Source organism: Schistocerca gregaria, chromosome 1 (assembly GCF_023897955.1).
Source record: "Schistocerca gregaria isolate iqSchGreg1 chromosome 1, iqSchGreg1.2, whole genome shotgun sequence".
NCBI classification, from domain to species: Eukaryota; Metazoa; Arthropoda; class Insecta; order Orthoptera; family Acrididae; genus Schistocerca; species Schistocerca gregaria.
Window position 1 is genome coordinate 646247750 of NC_064920.1, and position 25317 is coordinate 646273066.

Here is a 25317-nt window from a genome sequence, read left to right on the forward strand (position 1 = left end):
TCTCCAAATCAATAAAAGGAAGAGGGCAATTTTATTTTCGCCTGGCTACAACAGCCATCTTTACTTACACTATTAATGTTTTGCTCTTAATCATGTTATGACTTTTAATATACACTCCTGGAAATGGAAAAAGAACACATTGACACCGGTGTGTCAGACCCACCATACTTGCTCCGGACACTGCGAGAGGGCTGTACAAGCAATGATCACACGCACGGCACAGCGGACACACCAGGAACCGCGGTGTTGGCCGTCGAATGGCGCTAGCTGCGCAGCATTTGTGCACCGCCGCCGTCAGTGTCAGCCAGTTTGCCGTGGCATACGGAGCTCCATCGCAGTCTTTAACACTGGTAGAATGCCGCGACAGCGTGGACGTGAACCGTATGTGCAGTTGACGGACTTTGAGCGAGGGCGTATAGTGGGCATGCGGGAGGCCGGGTGGACGTACCGCCGAATTGCTCAACACGTGGGGCGTGAGGTCTCCACAGTACATCGATGTTGTCGCCAGTGGTCGGCAGAAGGTGCACGTGCCCGTCGACCTGGGGCCGGACCGCAGCGACGCACGGATGCACGCCAAGACCGTAGGATCCTACGCAGTGCCGTAGGGGACCGCATCGCCACGTCCCAGCAAATTAGGGACACTGTTGCTCCTGGGGTATCGGCTAGGACCATTCGCAACCGTCTCCATGAAGCTGGGATACGGTCCCGCACACCGTTAGGCCGTCTTCCGCTCACGCCCCAACATCGTGCAGCCCGCCTCCAGTGGTGTCGCGACAGGCGTGAATGGAGGGACGAATGGAGACGTGTCGTCTTCAGCGATGAGAGTCGCTTCTGCCTTGGTGCCAATGATGGTCGTATGCGTGTTTGGCGCCGTGCAGGTGAGCGCCACAATCAGGACTGCATACGACCGAGGCACACAGGGCCGACACCCGGCATCATGGTGTGGGGAGCGATCTCCTACACTGGCCGTACACCTCTGGTGATCGTCGAGGGGACACTGAATAGTGCGCGGTACATCCAAACCGTCATCGAACCCATCGTTCTACCATTCCTAGACCGGCAAGGGAACTTGCTGTTCCAACAGGACAATGCACGTCCGCATGTATCCCGTGCCACCCAACGTGCTCTAGAACGTGTAAGTCAACTACCCTGGCCAGCAAGATCTCCGGATCTGTCCCCCATTGAGCATGTTTGGGACTGGATGAAGCGTCGTCTCACGCGGTCTGCACGTCCAGCACGAACGCTGGTCCAACTGAGGCGCCAGGTGGAAATGGCATGGCAAGCCGTTCCACAGGACTACATCCAGCATCTCTACGATCGTCTCCATGGGAGAATAGCAGCCTGCATTGCTGCGAAAGGTGGATATACACTGTACCAGTGCCGACATTGTGCATGCTCTGTTGCCTGTGTCTATGTGCCTGTGGTTCTGTCAGTGTGATCATGTGATGTATCTGACCCCAGGAATGTGTCAAAAAAGTTTCCCCTTCCTGGGACAATGAATTCACGGTGTTCTTATTTCAATTTCCAGGAGTGTATATGCAATATTAGTCCGCGGTTCGTGGTCTTGCGGTAGCGTTCTCGCTTCCCGCGCACGGGGTCCCGGGTTCGATTCCCGGCGGGTTTAGGGATTTTCTCTGTTTCCAGACGACTGGGTGTTGTGTGTCATTCATCCTCATTCACTCGCAAGTCGCCGTAGTGGCGTTAAAGAACTTGTGGAGCGGCGGCCGAACCGCTCCGCGAGGGGTCTCCCGGCCACCAATGCCATACGCTCATTATTATTATTATTATACAATATTAGATTCAAGTCTTAAAACAGGGTTATTAAAAATAAGTATCTGTAACAACAAGACTTTATTTAATAATAGTAATAATAATGAGAAACCGCAAAGAAAAATTAAAACAGCAAAAATTCAAAACTTCATCATCTATGGTTGTCGTCTTGTAATTTTTCGGTTGAGCAAGAATCTTGCACGTGTCTTTATATAGATTGGAACAAAACAGGGGGTGGGAGAGAAGCTTTTTGAAAGTTGAAAAGGAAGGACGACTATCGTGTGTACAGCGTCGTCCATTCTCAATGTGGGGCAACTTTAGACTCAACGTATGAATGTGAGGAACCTCCTAAAGGTGCATCCGGTGCTGCAGGGATTTTTCCTTGGTGGGAGCACTGGACTGGGGTGCACTCAGCCTCGTGATGCCAACTGAGGAGCTCCCTGATTGAGAGGCAGCGGCTCCGAGCTGGGAACGTCGACAAGGGAGGGGAGTCCGGTGTGCTGACCAACTGCCCTCCACACCGCACCTGATGGTCAATGACTGAGGAGGAGACGGCGGTCGGTCGACCTTCACTTGGCCTTCAGGGCTTGATCGTGGGGTTTCCATTTCTTGTTCCTTCACCTCCCATATGTGAGTCGACTGTGTCAGCCATTGCGCCACCTCGCCTTTTTCAACACGTATACATCATATCTTGAAAAGTATCCAAACACCTATATGGAGTGTGTCCAACCTTTGCCTTTACGACGGTTTGAACACTGCAGAAGACACTTCCAGTAAGGTGTCTGAATGACTGGCAACCCATTGACGTTCTAACTCAACCCAAATGTCGGGATTCTGTGCAGGCCAGTCCGTTTCAGGAAAGTAATTGTCCAGATAACAATGCCTCACAGATATTGCTTTAAGATAGGATGCATTGTCATGCTAATACAATCGTCGGTCCCAACTGTTGCGCTGCTGTACGCAGTATACAATATTGTTAAACGTGATCACATCCTTCGGCATTTAGCGTTTTCTTAAGCATAATAAGGCTGCAAAGGAATCACACGCTAACCACGAACCCTCTCCTCCCCCGCCCCCGGCCCCCATCATCCCGCCCTCCTCTGTACATCACTAGTAGCACTGAAACTTTGGGCAATGTCCTCTAGGTATTAGCCAAACCAAAACCTTTCCACTGGATTGCCACAGGGTATAGCGCCATTCATCACTCTGAATCATTCGTTTTCCACTCATTCACTTACGCCATCTCTAGAATCACTTCGCATTGACTACGAAAATGTGTGGCTTATGAGGAGATGCTCGACCACTGTACCACATTATTTTTAACGCCCTACGCACTGTCATTGAGATAGCTATGGTGCTGGCAGCAATTTGGCACTCATGAGACATCCTTTCCACTGATTTGATGCGATTTTTAAAACCACATTCCACAATGCTGAACGGTGCTCTTCGTAAGTACGCGAGATCTGCTTGGGCTTGGTACAGCTGTGGTCGTTCCATCGCTTTTGCACTTCACAATTACATGAAAATAGTCGACTTCTGGACGGCTTTAGAAGGGTTAAAATGTTCCTTATGGTGGTGGTGGTGGTGGTTAGTGTTTAACGTCCCGTCGACAACGAGGTCATTAGAGACGGAGCGCAAGCTCGGGTTAGGGAAGGATTGAGAAAGAAATCGGCCGTGCCCTTTCCAAGGAACCATCCCGGCATTTGCCTGAAACGATTTAGGGAAATCACGGAAAACCTAAATCAGGATGGCCGGAGACGGGATTGAACCGTCGTCCTCCCGAATGCGAGTCCAGTGTGCTAACCACTGCGCCACCTTGCTCGGTTGTTCCTTATGTATTTGCTACTTAGTTGACATCCAGTGATTAGTCCAAGTTCCAAGTCTGTGGCTCTCCTGACAAAACCATTGTGCTGTTACTGCTTCTCTACTGTCAATACGATACTCGCTGCATCCTTTTGTACTATTGGGTCCGCCAATCGTGAAATGTTGTCGTCAAATTCGCATTACATAAGGGTGTCCGGATACTTTTGATCAGATAATCGACGAGCTATGCCATTGGTGTTCTTTACAGGCCATGCATTATGATTCAAAACGATGAACATCTTTACTAATACAGTACTGTTACTCTTGTCAAACCCTTCCTCGAGATTATTCATCGTCGTATTGTCGGCAACCTTAACTGATCATTTAAATTCCGAACATGTAAATGAAGTTTTTTGCCGTGACTGTGTAGTAAGATTGTTAAACTTAGCATCCCTTCAATGGCTTTCTTTCAGGCTGTAATACAGTGAAGTGCCAAAGAAACTGGTATAGGCATGCGTGTTCAAATACTGAGATATGTAATCAGGTCAAATATGGCGCTGCGGTCGGCAACGCCTGTGTAAGATAACAAGCGTCTAGTACAGTTGTTAGATCAGTTATTGCTGCTGCATTCGCAGGTTATCAAGATTTAAGTGAGTTTGAACGTGACATTGTAGACGACTCACAAGTGATGCGACACAGCGTCTCCGAGGTAGCGATGCAGTGGGGATTTTCTCGTACGACCATTTCACGAGTGCGCCTTGAATATCAGGCATCCGGTAAAACATCAAATCTCAGACATTTCTGCTGCCAGAAAATGATCCTGCAAGAACGGGACCAACGATGACTGAAGATAACAGATCAACGTGACAGAAGTGCAACCCTTCCCCAAACTGCTGCTGATTTCAGTGCTGGGCCATCAACAAGTGTCAGCGTGCGAACCATTCAACGTAACATCATCGATTTGGGATTTCGGAGCCGTAGAGCCAATCATGTACCCTCGATGACTGCACGTCACAAAGCTGTACGCCTCGCCTGGGCCCGTCAACACCGACATTGTACGGTTGATGATTGGAAACGTGTTGCTTGGTCGGACGAGTTTCGTTTCAAATTGTATCGAGGGGATGGACGTGTACGGGTATGGAGACAACCTCATGAATCCATGGACCCTGCATGTCGGCAGGGGCTGTTCAAGATGATGAAGGCTCTGAGATGGTGTGGGGCGTATCCCGTTGGAGTGATATGGGACCCCTGATACGTCTAAGTACGACTCTGACAGGTGACACGTACGTAAGCATCCTGTCTGGTCACCTGCATCCATTCGTGTCCATTGTGTATTCCGATGGACTTGGGTAATTCCAGCAAGTCAATGAGACATCCCACACGTCCAGAACTGGTACAGAGCGGCTGCAGGAACAGTTTTCTGAGTTTAAACACTTCCGCTGCCCACCAAACTCTCCAGACATGAATCTTATTCCGCATACCTGGGATGCCGCCTTGCAACGTGCTGTTCAGAAGAGATTTTCATCGCCTCGGACTCTTAAGGATTTATGGACAGCTCTGTAGGACTCATGTGCAGTGCACTCCAGTACTATTTCAGACATTAGTTGAATCCATGTCACGTCGTGTTGCGCCGCTTCTGCGTGCACGCGGGGGCCCTACACGATATTAGACATTTTCTTTTGCTCTTCAGTGTATAATTTTGTTGGACTTAGCAAGGCTACATAATCCAGGAGGCATAAGATTTCTATCTTCCGTCTGTTGGTAACTTCTGGGGATAGGGAGGCGGAGGTTAGAAATGATACAATGTTTTTTTTTTTTTGACAAGCAGTAGGATCTATTTTTTTTGCATAAAACCGTGAAGTCGCTTATTAAAATTTCTTTGTTTATTCAGCCATTTTGGCTACTACCACCGTAAGATATCGGCAGTTACGATGAATGGGCGATCTGGAGGGACAGTAGTTTGTTACACAACAAGAATTTAACAAAAGATAATAAACTGAAAGGTTAAATAATATATTTGAAGGTACACTAACTAAAAACGCTTAGAACTTTTAAAGAATGGTCTGAAGGCTTGGTTCAAAAAATTTTACGAAGTTGTGAGTTTTAGTCTACAGGTGACGCTAGTGTTGAGGACGTAACCTTCAAATTTTATTTTATTTTATTCTTTATACGTATTTTTTTGTCTTTTGATACGTATAAAAAGGCAGATCATCTTTAAAACATTAATATTCAAATTATAAAATACGACTTAAATGAGTAGAATTCAATGCTTTTCGAACTAGCTGTTCAAATGACGCCATTAGCCCATGTGGAGCTCTGCAAACTAACAACTAGTATTGTGTGTAAGGAGAGACCAGCCGGACAGTTTCCGCCTGCATTTTATTGGATGGGAAAACTGCTTTTGTCGTATATGATGGGAGGCTACTGAGTAACAAAAGATTATTTTTAACATGGTGTGGCCGCCAGTGCCAGGGGAGTGTCATGACTCTCCCCCTCAAGTTATAGGTGACAGGCCGTTCAGAGCTGTAAAGAACTAAGACTTGTTGGAGTCTCAGATTCTAAGAGACCCTGGTAAAGGGTCAGTTAAAGGTCAAATCTAGGAGATGGAATGAGGAGAGGCCACTCTGCAACATTGTGCGTGGGGGCGGGGCGCAACCAGCAATCAGGTTGGTGCTAAGCTAAATGAGGCTGTTAAATTTAGCTAAGAACCTGTAAAAGAAGCTACTATTAATTAAAATAAATAAACTCTGGAGTAAGAGAACGGAGTTCGCCTGTGCGTAGGCGGAGGAGACTTTTTTGTCTGTAATACTAAGTAGGACACGTAGTGGGAGACAGACGTTGCTTGCTTCTGAGCTCCAGCTCTGAAATTCTTACTATTGGTTAATCACATTAGAATGTATCTGACTGATCGGCACTCTGTAGAACCACTGTCCGTGGAGATAAATCACAAAGTAAGAGTGGAAATTCACTTCCAGCTGGAAACTCTCTGTAGATGAGTTCCATCCGAGCCACTGAGAGCGACACTTCATCTGAGACGTGGACTTTGACTCCGGGCTCTGAGGGAGAGCAGCTTTCGATGCAGGACAGATGACTTTGAGTTCTGCAACCACTACAGCAGCGATTCGTGGGCACGGGTAACCTTAAGTATGACGAGCAAAAGCAGCGCTCGTAAACCTGTCTGCAAGACGTTCGTAAAGACTTCATATCAACGTTAGCACTTTTACATTTTTATTTCAAGTATGCTGATTAGCAGTCGCAAGCTCAATATGTGCAAATTCAAGGGCGTAAGTGCATGCGTGATTTCTTTTGCTAATCTTCCCTTCTTGATTAGCAATCGACAGTTGCTGTGCGGCTTCTGCAAACTTAGTTTCTTCCTCAAATGTGTAGTGATTCTAACTTGTTCAGTCCGGAGTCATTATCCGACCTTTGCCAAGACGATGACAATCTAATTCAGTTGTAACCTGTGTTGATACGTCATGAAAGTCACTGTTGTAATTTCTACACCTACATCCATACTCCGCAAGCCGCCTGACGGTGTGTGGCGGATGGTACCTTGAGTACCTCTATCGGTTCTCCCTTCTATTCCAGTCTCGTATTGTTCGTGGTAAGAAAGATTGTCGGTATGCCTCTGTGTGGGCTCTAATCTATCTGATTTTATCCTCATGGTCTCTTTGCGAGCTATACGTAAGAGGGAGCAATATACTGCTCATTTATGTATATTGTGAATAGCAACGGTACTACGACACTCCCCTGCGGCATACCTGAAATCACTCTTACTACAGAAGACTTCTCTCCATTTAGAATGACATGCTGCGTTGTGTTATTTGGGAACTCTTCAATCCAATCACGCAATTGGTTTGATAGTCCACATGCACTTACTTTGTTCATTAAACGACTGTGGGGAACTGTATCGAACGCCTTGCGGAAGTCAAGAAACACGGCATCTACCTGTGAACCCGTGTCTATGGCCCTCTGAGTCTCGTGGACGAATAGCGCGAGCTGGGTTCCACACGATCGTCTTTTTCGTAAGCCATGCTCATTCCTACAGAGTAGATTTCTAGTCTCCAGAAAAGTCATTATACTCGAACATAATACGTGTTCCAAAATTCTACAACTGATTGACGTTAGAGATATAGGTCTATAGATCTGCACATCTGTTCTACGTCCCTTCTTGAAAATGGGGATGACCTGTGTCCTTTTCCAATCCTTTGGAACGCTGCGTTCTTCTAGAGACCTACGGTACACCGCTGCAAGAAGGGGGGGGGGGGGGGGCAAGTTCCTTCGCGTACTCTGTGTAAAATCGAACTGGTATCCCATCAGGTCCAACGGCCTTTCCTCTTTTGAGCTATTTCAATTGCTTTTCTATCCCTCTGTCATCTATTTCGATACCTACCATTTTGTCGTCTGTGCGACAATCTAGAGAAGGAACTACAGTGCAGTCTTCCTCTGTGAAACAGTTTCGGAAAAAGACATTTAGTATTTCTGCCTTTAGTCTGTCATCCTCTGTTTCAGTATCATTTTGGTCACAGAGTGTCTGGACATTTTGTTCTGATGCACCTACCGCTTTGACATAAGAACAAAATTTCTTAGGATTTTCGACCAAGTCAGTACATAGAACTTTACTTTCGAATTCATTGAACGACTCTCGCATGGCCCTCCTCACACTACATTTCGCTTCGCGTAATTTTTATTTGTCTGCAAGGCATTGGCTATGTTTATGTTTGGTGTGAAGTTCCCTTTGCTTCCGCAGCAGTTTTCTAACTCGGTTTTTGTACCACGGTGGCTCTTTTCCATCTCTTACGATCTTGCTTGGCACATACTCATCTAATGCATATTGTACGATGGTTTTGAACTTTGTCCACTGATCCTCAACACTATCTGTACTTGAGACAAAACTTTTGTGTTGAGCCGTCAAGTACGCTGAAATCTGCTTTTTGTCACTTTTTCTAAACATAAAAATCTTCCTAACTTTTTTAATATTTCTATTCACGGCTGAAATAATCGATGCAGTAACCGATTTATGATCGCTGATTCCCTGTTCTGCGTTAACTGTTTCAAATAGGTCGGGTCTGTTTGTCACCAGAAGGTCTAATGTGTTATCGCCACGAGTCGGTTCTCTGTTTAACTGCTCAAGGTAGTTTTCAGATAATGCACTTAAAAAAATTTCACTGGATTCTTCGTCCCTGCCACCCGTTATATACGTTTGAGTCTCCCAGTCTATACTCGGCAAATTAAAATCTCCACCCAGAACTATAACACGGTGGAGAAATCTAATCGAAATATTTTCCAAATTTTCCTTGAGGTGCTCTGCCACAACAGCTGCTGAGCCAGAGGGCCTATAGAGACATCCAATTAAAATGTTTGAGCCTGCTTTAACCGTGACCTTCACCCAAATTTGAATGAACTTGATGAATTCACTACCGTTATCATATTTGAGAATCACAGCTTCCAAATATCATGTACGTTAGGGCCTGTCTTGCTTACTTAACTAACTCATTAAGTTACCCATTGCGTGACACCTCTTACTAAACTCCCGTGATCCTGTGGGGTGCGATCTGTTTATCGGTAAGGTCACCCGACGCAGGTCTTTCTTATATCCACAGGGTATGTCGATTGTTGATCTGTAGCATCGCAACGTAATTGGCACAGGACAGGGAATCTGAATTTGATGGCTCATCACTGCGGATGATTTTAACACAAGGACATCGTTTTGTCTAAGAGAACGTCAGTAGTAAGGCGAGAAGTGGGAGCAGGCATGGCTGTCCGCTGTGTTGCAGGGTCGGCGCTGTCGATGCTGGTGCTGTGGCTGCTGCTGGCGGCGGGCGGCGGCTGCGGCTGCTGCGGCTCGCAGGAGAAGGCGCGACCGCTGCTCATCACGTGAGTCTGCAGCTGCTGTCTGCTCTCTCCCCGCGTAGGGTTGCTAAAAAGGGTAGACCCAGTGAAACGAATTCCTATTTCGTATGATATAAACTGAATCTGAACATACATACTGTTGGAAAGGTAAGGATTTGAAGTTTACATTACCAGCACTGATCTCACGCCTTGTAACTTTTTGTGTTGCTTTGAAAAAGAGGCAGTTTACATCTGTGGAACCTACTAACCAAGCGTCCCCGCTGCAAGTTTTTCCCTCCTACTATCACCTACACCAGCCCTGCAACTGGCAAAACACATCCTATTAAAGGAAGAGCCACCTTTGAAACGACACAAGTCCTTTACCAGCTGTTATGTAAACACCTCTTGCATTGGTATGACTACGAATAAGTCATTAGTCAGGATGAATGGGCATATATCCTATCTGCCATTTTTAAGCTCTGCGGTTTGCAAATGTCTTCCAATGCAGCTCCCAACAATGTCTTTCCGTCTCATTCCGTCACGTAAGGTTTTCCTAATCCTTGGTTCCGGGGGACTTTCCAAAATCTCCCCATTTCCGAAACCTCGCCAGTTCTTTTTCTTCATCCCTCTTCCTTGCCCTTCAGCCCTTCTGCCAGAAGAAGGAACCACTGAACACGAGAAAACACGATGTACCTACTATAAAAGAATGAGTGCTGACTTCTGTTTAATTTTTATCACGAACATAAATTTGTTACAACTTACTTTCATGTCAAAAGGGCACTCGCCATGTTAGTTTCATTATATTGTGCTCTCAAGATGTTAAAATGTCCAATAATTGGGTTATCTTCCTTTGCGATTTAATTAGTTACATGTTACGAAACGCAGACCACTCAAAGGAGACAAAACATAGCAAATCTGGAAAACAATAATCAAGTAAAGGTGGCTCCTACTATTTCTGAACGACATCTGTATCTGGGCATGATGAACTCGTAACACTATAACTCAGGGATGAGGAGGAGAACACGTTGTGGCGCCTTCATGTTCTCGTACGAGTGGCTGGTAGCACATAGATCGGTATTTGTCAGGTAGACCTATTGATCGCTGCTTTAGAGCAGCCAGTTTCCCCATTTCTCTATATGCGGTTTCTTATAGCTGAGATTTGTCGTCCTACCCCGCTTGCAACTAGACGACTGGAATGGAGAAGTGAGAAGATGCTTTGTGCCAACATTCGCAACAGACGTGCTAGAGAGGACTTGTCGCCAAGCATAGCACCACCTCGACGTGTGATGTGTTGTGCTAGGACCGCACATGACGTAGAAATGGCGACGATCTAAACACTTTCAACGTTGCAATTGGAGGTTGTGGTGTGCACGTACGTGCACCCTGTACATTATTTCCGGAAAAATTGTCAGTAGGCTATGCGACGAAGGGGAACAGTCTCAGAGTGTTAAAACTGCGTTTCGGAATGTAGACCCATTGATCAGTATTCAGTATATAGTAGGTGGACAAAGCCGTGAAGCATGGATAACTCTGAAATCTCTACAATGTACTCGTAACAGAACGTTAAGAATTCGAGACACCTTAGTTCCATCGGAAGGATGGAGGAAGTATTATTGGAATATGTTTAATGAAAACCGCCCAGTGTTCTTTGTAAATGACGATGAATCATTTATCTCGGATACGTTTTATGACGTGGACGAAATAATTATCCCTGCAGAGCTGAAAAACGTGCTTGTGACAATGAAGAATGGACGACCTTCAGATCCAAAAGCACTGGATTGCCCATTGAATGATTAAAAAATGGACTAGATAAACTTCTGGAGTTTAGTACCTATGTTTTCAATCTGTACGTAAGGGAGGAACAATTACTAGAGGGACGAAGATATCATACATATACAGCCCGAAATAAAAACGGAAATGAAAAATGTGTCAACTATAAAATAGTGACTGTAAGAAATTCAGTCTCTAGATTATACGGGAAAATTACAAATGGAAGGATCGAATCACAGACTATGGATGATGAAGAACGGAATCGGTACCATGCCTCAAGATCATGCCCAGACAATATGTTTTTCCTAATGCAGCTGATGCAACAAAGACTAGCCAGGAATCTAGAGGCCCACATGTTTTCATTGATTTTAAGAAAGCCTATGATCTCATTCTCCTCTGTAAATTGTGGTCTGCAGTGTTAGAGAATGGAGTGAGTCGTTTACACTGTATGATCAAGCCGTTAGAGCTTGATATAGTGGCAAAACTTGCATAATTAAAATACATACAAAAGTATCTGGAGAAATCCGAGTGACAAAAGGGTTACAACAAGGATACCCGATGGCATCTACATTAATGAAAATGTATGGAAACATTCATGTCGTATTATGCGTGTGTCAATGAATTATGAAAAGCTATTCGCTTTCTATTTTGTTTATGACCAAGTCATTTTTGTAGTGGATTAAGATGACATGAACTAATTGGTTGTAAAGTTGCACAAAGAATATCATAAATGGGATTCAACAATTAATTTGAAGAAAACGGAGTATTTGTCTAACGTAGGAGTGGGTGAAACTTGAGTTAATATTTTGGGATAGCAAGATATGGTGAGTCTTAAAAATATTTGGGGGTCGTTATTACCAAAGATAGATCCAGTAAGAGAAAAAGTAAGAACCGCATTGACAAAGTACCCAAGCAGTCAAACAATAAATTGAGACATTATGGAGCACAGATCTTGGATAAGAAACGAAGATTAGGATATATAAAATTATTGTAGAAGGTAGAGCAACGTATGGAGCAGAAACAAGTGAAAAAACTGGGAAAACTAAGAGGAACTCATTGTCAATGGAGGTGAGAGTTTGGAGGTGTTGCTTTAGGTCAACAGTACGGGATGAAATTAAAAATGAATACGTAAGAGAATGAACCTGGTGACCACTGAGATTGTATGGGCATGTACTCCGGTTGGGGAGGACAGGTGACTTAAGAAAATGGTGTAACGAACTCCAAATAATAGAAGAAGAGGACGCCTGATAGCAACATGGGAAGAGGGAGTAAGAAGAGCTACGCCTACTAAGGAGACTACCTACACTACGCTTGTCCGTCCTCTTTTAGAATACTGCTGCGCGCTGTGGGATCCTTACCAGACAGTACTGACGGAGTACATCGAAAAGTTCAAAGAAAGGCAGCACGTTTTGTATTATCGCTAAATATGGGAGAGAGTGTCTTAGAAATGATACAGGATCTGGGCTAGACATCATTAAAAGAAAGGCATTTTCCATTGCGACGGAATCTTCTCACGAAATTCCAATCACCAACTTTCTCCTCCGAATTCGAAAATATTTTGTTGACAGCGACCTACACAGGGCGGAACGATCACCACGATAAAATAAAGGCAATCAGAGATCGTAATTCCGCGTGCTACACGAAATTGGAATAATAGAGAAATGTGAAGGTGGTTCGATGAACCCTCTGCCAGGCACTTGAATGTGATTTTCAGAGTACCCATGTAGTTGTAGAGGGAAATTCACAGACAGGAGATTAGAAATATAGGAGACTTGTAAAGCTAGGATGCGAGGAAGAACTATTCTGTTGTCTCAAACTGCAGAAACAATAAATAAGTTTTTCAGTTGCACTCTCTCTTCTACGTGGGGTATATTCTCGTCTCGTCTTCTCGGGACGGAGAGAGAGAGAGAGAGAGAGAGAGAGAAAGAGAGAGAGAGAGAGAGAGACGGAGGGAGATGAAGGGAGAGACACAGTCGAGTGCATATTACTGACGGGAGGCTGATACCTGTTGAGGCGCTACTGCCAATTTCCTGCAGCCTGCTCGTCTCCCACGTCCTGCTCCACAGCTGCTCGCCGCCAGTGATTCCTGTTCGAGAAGACTTACTGTAGGCTGTGCTTCGGCCCTGTTAGTGTCTCTGCTTAGGGCATGCGCGAAGTCGTTCTCTCTGCTGCCCTTGTCACTGGGCCGACTTGGACCCGACAGCAGTCTCGTAGTCTTCTTCGTCTTCCTAGTGGCGCACCATCCTGGAAACTTGAAGCCACTCATCTCTGAAATCGCCAGCTCAGAGGCGCTAAATAGTCATACAACTGAGATCAAATAAATGTATTTTGTTGGCGGTTTCTGCATGGTTCGCTCTTGCACGTCGTTAGTCTCATGCGGCCAGGTTAGACAGAAGAGAATCAGGTTTCTTTATTTTTCCCGACATCAGCTGTTAGAAAAGGGAGTTTCCAGAATGAAATTTTCACTCTGCAGCGCAGTGTGCGCTGATATGAAACTACCTGGCAGATTAAAACTGTGTGCCGGACCGAGACTCGAACGCGGGACCTTTGCCTTTCGCGGACAAGTGCTCTACCATATGAGCTACCCAACCAGGAGTCACGCCCCGTCCTCGCAGCTTTATTTCTGCCAGTACCTCGTCTCCTACCTTCTGGAGAGGTTCTGCAAAGTTTGGAAGGTAGGAGACGAGGTACTGGCAGAAGTAAAGCTGTGATTCGGTAGCTCAGATGTTAGAGCACTTGCCCGCGAAAGGCAAAGGTCCAGAGTTCGAGTCTCGGTCCGGCACACAGTTTTAATCTGCCAGGAAGTTTCAGAAAAGGGAGTGTTTCCACTTCTTAGAGTGCATGCCTAGTAGGCAACCAGCCTGGCTTAATAGTCTAATAACTTGTATTCCCGCTGTGTACGTTGGTGAACTGAGGGAAGCGGGAAGCTGAGCGGGAGTTGGGCACAGGGCGGTGGCGACGGCGAGCGCGCTGTCGGTGGTGCTGTGGGCGGTGACGCTGGTGGCGTTCGCGCTGGGCGCGCACGGCGAGGTGCTGGCGTGCCGGCCGCTCTTCAGCGCGCCCGACTACCCGCAGCTGTCGCGCCTGCTCGACCGGCCCGGCGTCCTCTTCCCCGCCGGCGGCTTCTTCCGCAACGTCGCCGGCTCCAACGCCAGCCTCGACGTGCCGCTCAAGGACGTGCTGCAGTGAGTACCTAGCCGCCTCTCATCACATCGCTCACACAGTGTTACACGTGATATCTACACTGAGGTGACAAAAGTCGTAGCGTACCTCAACTGAAGTCGGGACTCGTCTGATCAGGCCACGGGTATCTAGTAGTATACTGTCCTGACGATATGGTCACGAGCCCAGGGGTCCTATTCTGTATCGTTCATATCGATCGGTGTAGTTGGTTCGTTTCGGTAGAGACGTCATTTTTGTCCGGCATTTCCGCTGGTATTTTAGCAACACTTCGTACTGCGAAAACGCAAGTTCGGTACTGCGAAGAATAGCGCGCCTGTGTCGTCTGCTAGCCGCTTTGTGTTCGTGGCGCTGTGCGCGCTGCAGTGCGCATGCGCGGCCGCTTGCTTTTGATTGGCTTGCGCGACGCGAACCGACAACAGCGCTTCGGTTCTCTAGACCCGAACGGTACCGCTACCTAAATGCATACTGAATAATGATGGGACTCTAATTCTAGACCGTTCGGTGCTTTAGGTACCGAAACGATCGGCACAATGGCGGAAAGATACAGAATAGGGCCCCAGGTGAGGCGCTGCAGGCGATGTCGTGCTGTCAGCAAAGGCACTCGCGTCGGTCGTCTGCAGCCATAGTCCATTAACGCCAAATTTCGCCGCACTGTTCTAGTGGATACGTCTGAATTGTGGTATTCTCGACACACTATTGACACTGTGTCTCGCGGAATATTAAATTCCTAACGGTTTCTGAAATGTACTGCCCCATGCGCCTAGCTCCAACTATCATTCCTCGTTCGCAGTGCGGCCATAATCATGTCGGAAACATTTCCATGAATCACCGGAGTACCGCCCTTTTATAACTTGTGTACACGATAAATCGCCATCTATAAATGTGCATATCGCTATACCGCTACACCATGATTTTTGTCACATCGGTGCAAGCTCTACAGATTGCTTCATGACAGCCCTGGTCAGAGAGCAGTTTTGCATTGTTTGTCGTATTTTTACAGTTCCTTAATTTGTGCTCCAACAGCTACGAGTGGTAAGACTCATTTATGGTGAGCACTTAGTGTTTAAGTTGTACAAAAGTTGCCTCGAAACCAGACGAGTAAGGATCTTCTACGAGACGGTTGCCTCCTCCTTTTATTGATCCAGCGTGAAAAGATTAGTCAAATAAGTAGGAGAAGGAATCAATCGTCAGTTTGAGTGAGACAAGCATATCGGTGTTCCCTGTCGTACTTACTGCTACTGTATGCGCATTCTCCGTCATGATATTGCTTTGAAAAACAAAATATAATTAGGCTGTCATTTTTGAAGTGCGGAATTATTCACAAAAAGGCGTCAATGTGTCACAGGAGATAATAGTGATCGTTCTTTATAATATTCCGAATAAAACAGCCTCGATAATTTTTTAAGGTTCCGTAGCTCTCAATTGGTAAAAACAGAATACTTATAGGGTGACTTTATTGTCAGTCTGTCTGTATGTCTGCTAAGACCTCTTCTTATCACGAACCGTATGAGGTAACGATTTCAAATTTACGTCAAATACTAAGATCTACAGTCCTTTGAGGATGTAAAAAATTTAAGCTTCTCAGTCAGTGTGATCAAAAAACATGGCCTTCTATATCACATATTTCGGCACTCACAAATTCACTCATTAGTATCTGTAGCCGATTTATCTATCCGCTATTAAGTTTTTACGGAACTCTCAGAGGATGGGTCTTACTCGCAGTTGTGCGCCTTTTTTATTGTAATTATATTTCCTGTCCAAATAAGGTCATCTTAAGGACTAAAATGAAAGGAAAGGTTTTAGATGTCACTGGCGTCAGCTGTGGTCCATAGTTACAACTAGAGCGACGTGCACCATCTCATAATGTTGACGGACACCACCTGCTCATGTATCTGACGTCAAAACCAATAATTACAATAAAGAAGAGATACTAACAGGTTTTTATTCGTGAAAAAATTTATTCCATTGGAGATGTCAATACTGCAACCACCAACTGGAGAAATGGAAATGAAAATTCAATCTTTCCGTGCCATGTTGATTAAAGAACCTTTTTATTTCTCTTCTCGGTAGGTGCGAAGGTATATTTGAATTCTCTTTGTCCTTTAAAAATACGACGTATTTCACGCACAGCATATACATTCTCACTGCCTTTAAAAAGGTTTGTTTTTACAAATCAACTGTAGTTAAAAACTGATGAATAAGTATTCTGTGGAATAGTATAAAATAATAAGTTTGCATACATATATATACAAAATTTTAATACTATGACGACACAGGAAGCGGTAAAACTGAGTTGCGTTGTGAGTGATCCTAATTCTAAAACTTTTATTTAACAGCACGTTGAGCGATTTTATAACACAATCAATGTTTAAAAAACTTATAAGTGGAATGCTTTAAATTCCAACAACAAGTGACTAGTAACAACATATAATTCAACAAAGGGCTAATGCTCTTAAAAATCAAAGCAAAATGCAAGAACCATTACGATTAATAAAAATAAAAAAACAGTTAAGAGGCCCCACAGATACTAACCATGATATTAAAAACAGATAACATATGAACCATGGACCTTGCCATTGGTGGGGAGGCTTGCGTGACTCAACGATACAGATAGCTGTACTGTAGGTGCAACCACAATGCAATGGAGGGGAATATGTTGAGAGGCCAGACAAGCGTATGGTTCCTGAAGAGGGGAAGCAGCCTTTTCAGTAGTTGCAGGGGCAACAGTCTGGATGATTGACTAATCTGGCCTTGTGACACTAACCAAAACAGCTTTGTTGTGCTGGTACTGCAAATGGCTGAAAGAAAGGGGAAACTGCAGCAGTAATTTTTCCCGAGGGCATGCAGCTTTACTGTATGGTTAAATGATGATGGCATCCTCTTGGATAAAATATTCCGGAGGTAAAATAGTCCCCCATTCGGATCTCCAGGTGGGGACTACTCAGGAGGATGTTGTTATTAGGAGAAAGAAAACTGGCGTTCTACAGGTCGGGGAGTGGAATGACAGATCTCTTAATCGGGTGGGAAAGTTAGAAAATTTAAAAATGGAAATGAATAGTGTTGTGTACATAGTTCCGCGTAGTCAGCGCATACACAACTTTCCCACTAGAGCGCGCCCTGCTAGGCACAACAGCGCAGGCGCAGCGCTCGTCCGTCTCCGCACTACGAGATGGCGCTGCCATAGAGACGGACCAAATTCTACTTCAACAGATCGACGTTTTTTTATGTAATGCAGCCAATGAGGATTTCTGCTAACGTAGAAGCTTGTCTCCTCGCAGATCACACTCTTGCAGTGATACATGAACGCGTGAGGTATTATAACGAGTGTACAGACCTCTGATTAGTCAGTCTGCATTTGTTTGCACCAGTCTGTACCTGTCTGCATTTGTCTGCAACAGTCTGTACCAGTCTACGTTAGTCTGTACCAGTCTGTACGACTTCTACATTTGTCTGTACCAGTCTATAGTCAAGTTTCAGTCTGCGTCTAATAAGATTACCATATTCCTGTACATAACCATGAAGATAAATGTATAGACACTTTTGTCAGGTATCAGAGATATATGTGAGAATAAGACTAACGTACCAATCTCAGAGGAACTTCTGATTGTCAATTGAAAATAGCATCCAGAACCAAGTTAAGTAATTTTTATGCTTGTTATTATTTTAATAAATGTGTGTGAAAATTAATCAAGTTCTGTTTAAAGTTGGTCACCGTCAATCTGCTACTCTAAGCGTGCAAGTGGCATTTCTATCGTCTGCCCTAACGGCAGAAGATAAACATGCCACGATAAGACCATGAAGCATATTGCTGACGCTCCCCTACTTCGTTAGAGCGACTAGTCAAATAATCTGATGGTCTGTGTACTGAAGGTCTTACAGTACGCACACCACAGGTAGGTTACAGTTAGATATTGTGGGAATTAGTGGAGTTCGGTGGCAAGCTCAGATGGAAACCCAGTTCTAAGCAAAGAAGGGAAAGCAGAAAGGTGAAAGGAGAATATATAGGGTCTATACAAGGGCGATGTCTTTGAGGACAATATTATGTAAATGGAGGAGGATGTGGATGAGGATGAGATGGGAGATACGATACTGCGTGAAGAGTTTGACAGAGCACTGAATGACATGAGTCGAAACAAGGCCCCCGGAGTAGACAACATTCCATTGGGACTACTGACGTCCTTGGGAGAGCCAGTCCTGACAAAACTCTACCATCTGGTGAGCAAGTTGTATGAAACAGGCGAAATACCCTCAAACTTCAAGAAGAACATAATAATTCCATTCCCAAAGAAAGCAGGTGTTGACAATAAGCCACAGCTGCAAAATATTAACACGAATTCTTTACAGACTAATGGAAAAACTAGTAGAAGCCGACATCGTGGAAGATCAGTTTGGATTCCTTAGAAATACTGGAACACGTGAGGCAATACTGACCTTACGACTTATCTTAGAAGAAAGATTAAGGTAAGGGAAACCTACGTCTCTAGCATTTGTAGACTTAGAGAAAGCTCTTGACAATGTAGATTGGAATACTCTCTTTCAAATTCTAAAGGTGGCAGGGGTAAAATACAGGGAGCGAAAGGCTATTTACAATTTGTACAGAAACCAGATGGCAGTTATTAGAGTCGAGGGACATGAAAAGGAAGCAGTGGTTGGGAAGGGAGTGAGACAGGGTTGTAGCCTGTCCCTGATGTTATTCAATCTGTTTATTGAGCAAGCAGTAAAGGAAACAAAAGAAAAATTTGGTGTAGGTATTAAAATCCATGCAGCAGAAATAATAATTTTGAGGTTCGTCGGTGACATTGTAATTCTGTCAGAGACAGCAAAGGACTTGGAAGAGCAGTTGAACGGCATGGACAGTGTCTTGAAAGGAGGGTATAAGATTATCATCAACATAAGCAAAACGAGGATAATGGGATGTAGTCTAATTAAGTAGGGTGGTGGTGAGGGAATTAGATTAAGAAATGAGACACTTAAAGTAGTAAACGAGTTTTGCTATCTGCGGACCAAAATAACTGATGATGGTCGAAGTAGAGAGGATATAAAATGTAGACTGGCAATGGCAAGGAAAGCGTTTCTGAAGAAGAAAATTTGTTAACATTGAGTATAGAATTAAGTGCCAGGAAGTCATTTCTGAAAGTATTTGTATGGAGTGTAGCCATGTATGGAAGTGAAACATGGAGGATAAATAGTTTGGACAAGAAGAGAATAGGAGCTTTGGAAATGTGGTGCTACAGAAGAATGCTGAAGATTAGATGGGTAGATCACATAACTAATGAGGAACTATTGAATAGGATTGGGGAGAAGAGAAATTTGTGGCACAGCTTGACTAGAAGAAGGGATCGGTTGGTAGGACATGTTCTGAGGCATCAAGGGATAACCAATTTGGTAGGAGGGTATGAATCGTAGAGGGAGACCAAGAGATGAATACACTAAGCAGGTTCAGATGGATGTAGGTTGCAGTAGGTACTGGGAGATGAAGAAGCTTGCACAGGATAGAGTAGCATGGAGAGCTGCATCAAACCAGTCTCAGGACTGAAGACCACAACAACAACAATGGAAAGTACCCTGAGGCAACACACCGAATAACAGTTTAAAAACACAAGCCAGAATCAAAAGTGAATCGACTGCACGTGGGCCGAAGGTCCATATATAAACTCACTATAGCAGTGAAAACATACATGTGAAAGGTTGCTCTGAGGAATGATGCCTACAGTCACTTCCAATTAACAAAGTGAATGTAACAACGGAGTAACTAACTTCATTAGAATTCAAAAATACCACCAGGTGACAGAAAACTTCCAAATAACGTCCCAAAATAGCTTTAGGTCATGTGCATAAAACTGGCGCTATGCAGAACAACATGCGAAGTTCATAACTCACTCAATACCAGAGCGGTAATTACAACAACACTATGTAGATGGCTTCAAAATATGCCAAACGTCTGCTTTACCTAGGTGTGTGTAAGTCATCTAGCAAAAGGTACAATAACGTAATTTCCTGGTTCACTGAGCACTGATACACAATTCGTCGAAACGATCATAGTACAAATATTGAGAATCAGCGGTAATCTATCACAAAAATGGTTAATAGTCATGCAATAATAAATAATCACTTGCACGGACTAAGAACCTACGTACATAGCTATATCACCACATACTATTTCCTATAAGCACGGTATCCTCCAAGGAGGAGAGTTAACAACAGTTGCACGAAAAATAAGGGAAGTGCAGTATCACAACACATTCACACTTCTCAAGACTCTGCCACAATTGTGCTTTCCAGGAACCGCCAGAAACAGACTGCTATATAGAAAACAGCACAGAGCGTGCTGCACTTCCATTGTTTGCACAGCACTCTTCTTATCGGCCGTCGACTAGACCACGAGTCTTCTGGCGCCCCGTCAAATTCGTCCTGTTTGGCTGCTCGGTGGTATTCCAGGGTTCCCACTCCCGTCACTCGCTCGGTCGTTCTCCCAGTTCTGCCAGCGTGTCTAGCTTGTCTCGCACGCTGCTGGCGCCAGAGCTGGTGCCGTGGAGTCCTCATGGAATCGCGCTGCTGCAACCATATCTCTGTTAGCGGTTGAGTGACGTCTTGTGATGGCACAAACACAAATACCTAATCGAAACATCCTCCTGTGGATCTTCCTTAGCATTCCTTTTCTGTATCACTGAACGGAAATTTAATATTTTGCTTGACAGTAGGGCCAGGGTGACGAAAGTTCAGCAAGGATGGCTCATCTGCCCCTATGCATTGATCTATGCAAACCGCAACGCCTTCAAAAAGCGCTCCCGGGATTTTCATATTCTCTCGCTTGTTATACGCAAGCCTTTAGTCTCACCGAGGAAATCGACAGAACGTTTTTGTAGGAAATTTAATGTACGAGATGTGTTTTTTTAAGTAAGTACCGTTTTGAAATTAAAAAAAAAACAACGTGCTAAGATATCTCAATAATTTTATTTTTACATGAAAGCCTGTACCTTAATCTACTTTTCTACATAATTTCCGTCAATATTGAGGCACTTGTCATAACGTTGTACCAGTTTTTGAATACCGTCCTCATAGAAGTTTGTCACCTGACTTGTTAACCACTGCATCACCACTGTTCTGACTTCGTCATCGTCCTGAAGACGCTGACCGCCCAGGTGTTTCTTCAAGTGCAGGGACAGATGGTAGTCACTGGGTGCAAGATCAGGGCTGTACGGAGGATGATCTAGAGTTTCCCATCGAAAAGATGTGATGAGATCTTTGGTCAGATTCGCCACATGCGGATGGGCATTGTCTTGCAGCAAAACGATGCCCTTGGTCAACTTGCCACGTCTTTTGTTCTGAATTGAACGGCGCAGATTGTGCAGTGTCTTACTGCAAGCTGTTGCACTGATTGTCTCATTACGAGGCAGAAATTCCACAAGCAATACTCATTTTCTGTCCCAAACAACTATGCATATGATTTTCCGTGCCGAAATTGATTGCTTAAACTTCACTTTCCTAGGTAAATCTGAATGCCGCCATTACATGGACTGTTGCTTTGATTCTGGTGTAACAATTTGGCTTCAAGACGATGACGAAGTCAGAACAGTGGTGATGCAGTGGTTAACAAGTCAGGCGGCAGACTTTTATGGGGAGGGTATTCAAAAACTGGTACAACGTTATGGCAAGTGCCTCAAAATTGACGGAAATTATGTAGAAAAGTAGATTAAGGTACCGGCTTTCATGTAGAAAAAGATATTGAGATATCTTACCAATTCTTTTTTTAACTTCAGAACGGTACTTACTTAAAAAAAAACTCGTCTCATACTTAAATTTTGTAATGGGATGTATTATGTCTCTTTAAGAAAATAATGCCTATCTAATATATTTTAGACGAAACGCTCTCCTAGTAACTTTGTTTGTCCTTTGATTTATCGTTATCTGTTACTGATTTTTAGTGAAGCTAGTTTTTACGTTTAGCTTTCAAAAAAATACAAAAGAGATATAATAAGCAAAATAATGAATTTCGTAGATTGCCAATTACGTATTATATCTGGTTTTATCGAGCGCCAGGCTCCCTACAAATTATTGTAAATGGAATAGCTTAGTATTACTCAGCTCCAGTTCACTGATCTGAAATTATTACTATCACAGAAAATAGAGAAGTTTTAATAAAATTATTTCACTGGATTCCTTCAATTAACCTCACTGAATATTTTTTCATAATTTTTTTCCGCTCCGGCTATCAGACATTGTGCTGTGAAAACATATTTTTTAAATGTACCGCGTAATGGCGGCTAATTGTTAACAGTCAAAGATCACTGTTACGCGCTCCGCAGCAGCTAGAAACATGCTAAATAATTTTCATTAAATATTCTTTTCATAAGATAAATGTGGCGTAGGTCCTTGAAATAACATACGTAGATCACTTTATACTAATATTTTCTTACTGGGACACAGTTTACACCATTAAATATCTAGAATTAGGTTACGACGGAAACAAATGCTAGCGCAGCACAATAGTTTGCGTACCTTATTCCAGCTAACACCAGAACGAACAGAACAAAACAGACTAGACAGAAGAATGAGCGTTGCATTGTGTTTTATACTCTTACAAAGATAATAATACTTCTTTTAATTCTTACACATTATTATCTCATACAATAAGAATAATGTCTTTTCTGCATCTATCGATCTGTACTGTATATTTTTACAGTTAGTGTTATTACCTTTCGCAGTTAAATCGATGTTTGCAGTTCATTTTGAGTCACATACAGTCATTTCTATTTATGTTTCACCTCGATAATGGTGAATATTGCAAAACGGACACTACAGATGCTTTTTCACTGCAGGCTATGGCTTTCGAGTTACAGGAAAAACGCATTGGAAGGCCAGTTTTGATTTTCTTGAATAATTCGAGAACTATGGCCTTTAGTGAAAACAAAATTTAACCACATTAAATTTCCTGTTAAACTGTTTGTTCCATTTTTGCTGTAGGACTAATAGTTTGTACGTATCGGGCGAGAGAATATAAAAATGTCGCGCGTGGTTTTTAAAGGCCTTGCGAGTTGCATAAAGCCCATTGGTAGGGGCAGCTCAATCGCCGTGTGTATTTATCAATGGGCACCGGCAATAAAACCAGAGCGTTACGCGTGTGTAAGACTCCTGTGTAGGGATAGGATTTGAAGGCTGTGTCAGCTGCAGTGAGGTGCGCCGGTGTGACAGGGAGTGCGAGCTGGGCCGGCCGGCGTACCAGGCGCTGCAGCTGCGGCAGCTGTTCGACAGCGACGCGGCGACGGGTCGCGGCGGCCAGTGGGAGGGCGTGCGCCAGCAGGTGTCGCGGCTGCGCGTCGACCTGGCAGAGCTGCGCGTGCTCACGCCCGGCCTGCAGGCGCAGCTCGAGGACACGCTGCAGGCCGCCAGCGCCAACCTCACGCTGCACCGGCTCGCGCTGCAGGGGCCCGTCACCGCCAGGGACCTGCAGGTACTCCCAGTGTCGCTGGGGCGGTGTTATGCTGTAGTTCTGGCAACTTGGTATATAACACTAGGCCTTGCTCGTGTTGTGAACTACTTTGTACACGATGGTAAGGAGGGGTGGGCTACACAGTGGTGTAGCAGCTGTCATCGCAGGGAAACTGGACAGGAGCAGAAATAATTAGCGAACACGTAAGTACAGTAAACACAAGTTTTGCTGGATTTGTAGCTCTCTCTCGAAGCGTTGCGGAGAAACTTTATGAAAGCACAGCACTATGGGACCTAACTTCTGAGGTCATCAGTCCCCTAGAATTAAACCTAATTAACCTAAGGACATCACACAACCATGTCCGAGGCAGGATTCGAACCTGCTAACGTAGCGGTCGCGCGATTCCAGACTGTAGTGCCTAGAGCCGCTCGGCCACTCCGGCTGGCATGAAAGGACAAACAGCAAAAAGTCCAACTGTTACAAGAAGCAAACTAAAGAGCGTCGTGTTCTGTAGGGCTCCAGTTACTAATGCACAAGCAAACTGTCGATGAAACTTGAAACTTCCTGGCAGATTAAAACTGTGTGCCGGACCGAGACTCGAACTCGGGACCTTTGCCTTGCGCGGGCAAGTGCTGGTAGAGAACTTGCCCGCGAAAGGCAAAGGTACCGAATTCGAATCTCGGTCGGGCACACAGTTTTAATCTGCCAGGAAGTTTCATATCAGCGCACACTCCGCTGCAGAGTGAAAATCTCATTCTGGAAACTGTCGATGGCTGACTAAAACTGAAGACTGTCGAAAAATGCGACTCAGACTGGCTGTGTAGCGTGAAATGACAATTAAATCAAGGCCGTACGCTGAGACAGTCATTAATATACATCAGCGGGGACAGTTGAAAATGTATACCCCGACTGGGACTCGAACCTGTGATCTGCTGCTTACATGACAGACGCTCTATCCACCTGGGCCACCGACGGCACAGAGGATAAATGGTTCAAATGGCTCTGAGCACTATGGGACTTAACATCTGTGGTCATCAGTCCCCTAGAGCTTAGAACTACGTAAACCTAACTGACCTAAGGACATCACACACATCCATGCCCGAGGCAGGATTCGAACCTGCGACCGTAGCTGTCACGCGGTTCCAGACTGAAGCGCCTAGAACAGCACGGCCACGGCACAGAGGATAGTGCGACTGCAGGGAATCATCCCTTGCACGCTCCTCGTGAGACCCACATTCCCAACTTAATGTCCACACACTACATTCGTAGTGCCCCTGCCCACTACACTCATTATTCGCGGCAGACAACCTTACCGAGTCCCGTAAGAGTTAGGGCAATACGTGTGCATCCGCACATGAGAAGAAGGTCAATGGCCGGTTGCGGTTGCACATCAACGGATGCGTCGGGTCCTCTTGTGACTGCTACTGGCGTCTGTTAGAAACGTCCGTTTCCGTTGTCGACTGTGGGACGTCGATGAGGGTGGTACCGAACTATGATATCATAGTTCGGTGTTTGAATCCGGTATCTCC

At 44.7% G+C, this 25317-nt stretch overlaps 1 protein-coding gene across 4 annotated transcripts in view; it reads left to right on the forward strand.

The window, feature by feature from the left end:
• Positions 1 to 25317, forward strand: part of LOC126361037 (uncharacterized) — a 125508-nt gene that overhangs the window by 68263 nt on the left and 31928 nt on the right. For all 4 annotated transcript variants that reach the window (XM_050007760.1, XM_050007763.1, XM_050007762.1 and 1 more), the window contains exons 8-10: positions 9351 to 9450; positions 14124 to 14360; positions 23551 to 23809. In XM_050007760.1, coding sequence (XP_049863717.1) covers positions 9351 to 9450; positions 14124 to 14360; positions 23551 to 23809 — 596 coding nt within the window. The remainder of the gene's footprint in view (positions 1 to 9350; positions 9451 to 14123; positions 14361 to 23550; positions 23810 to 25317) is intronic.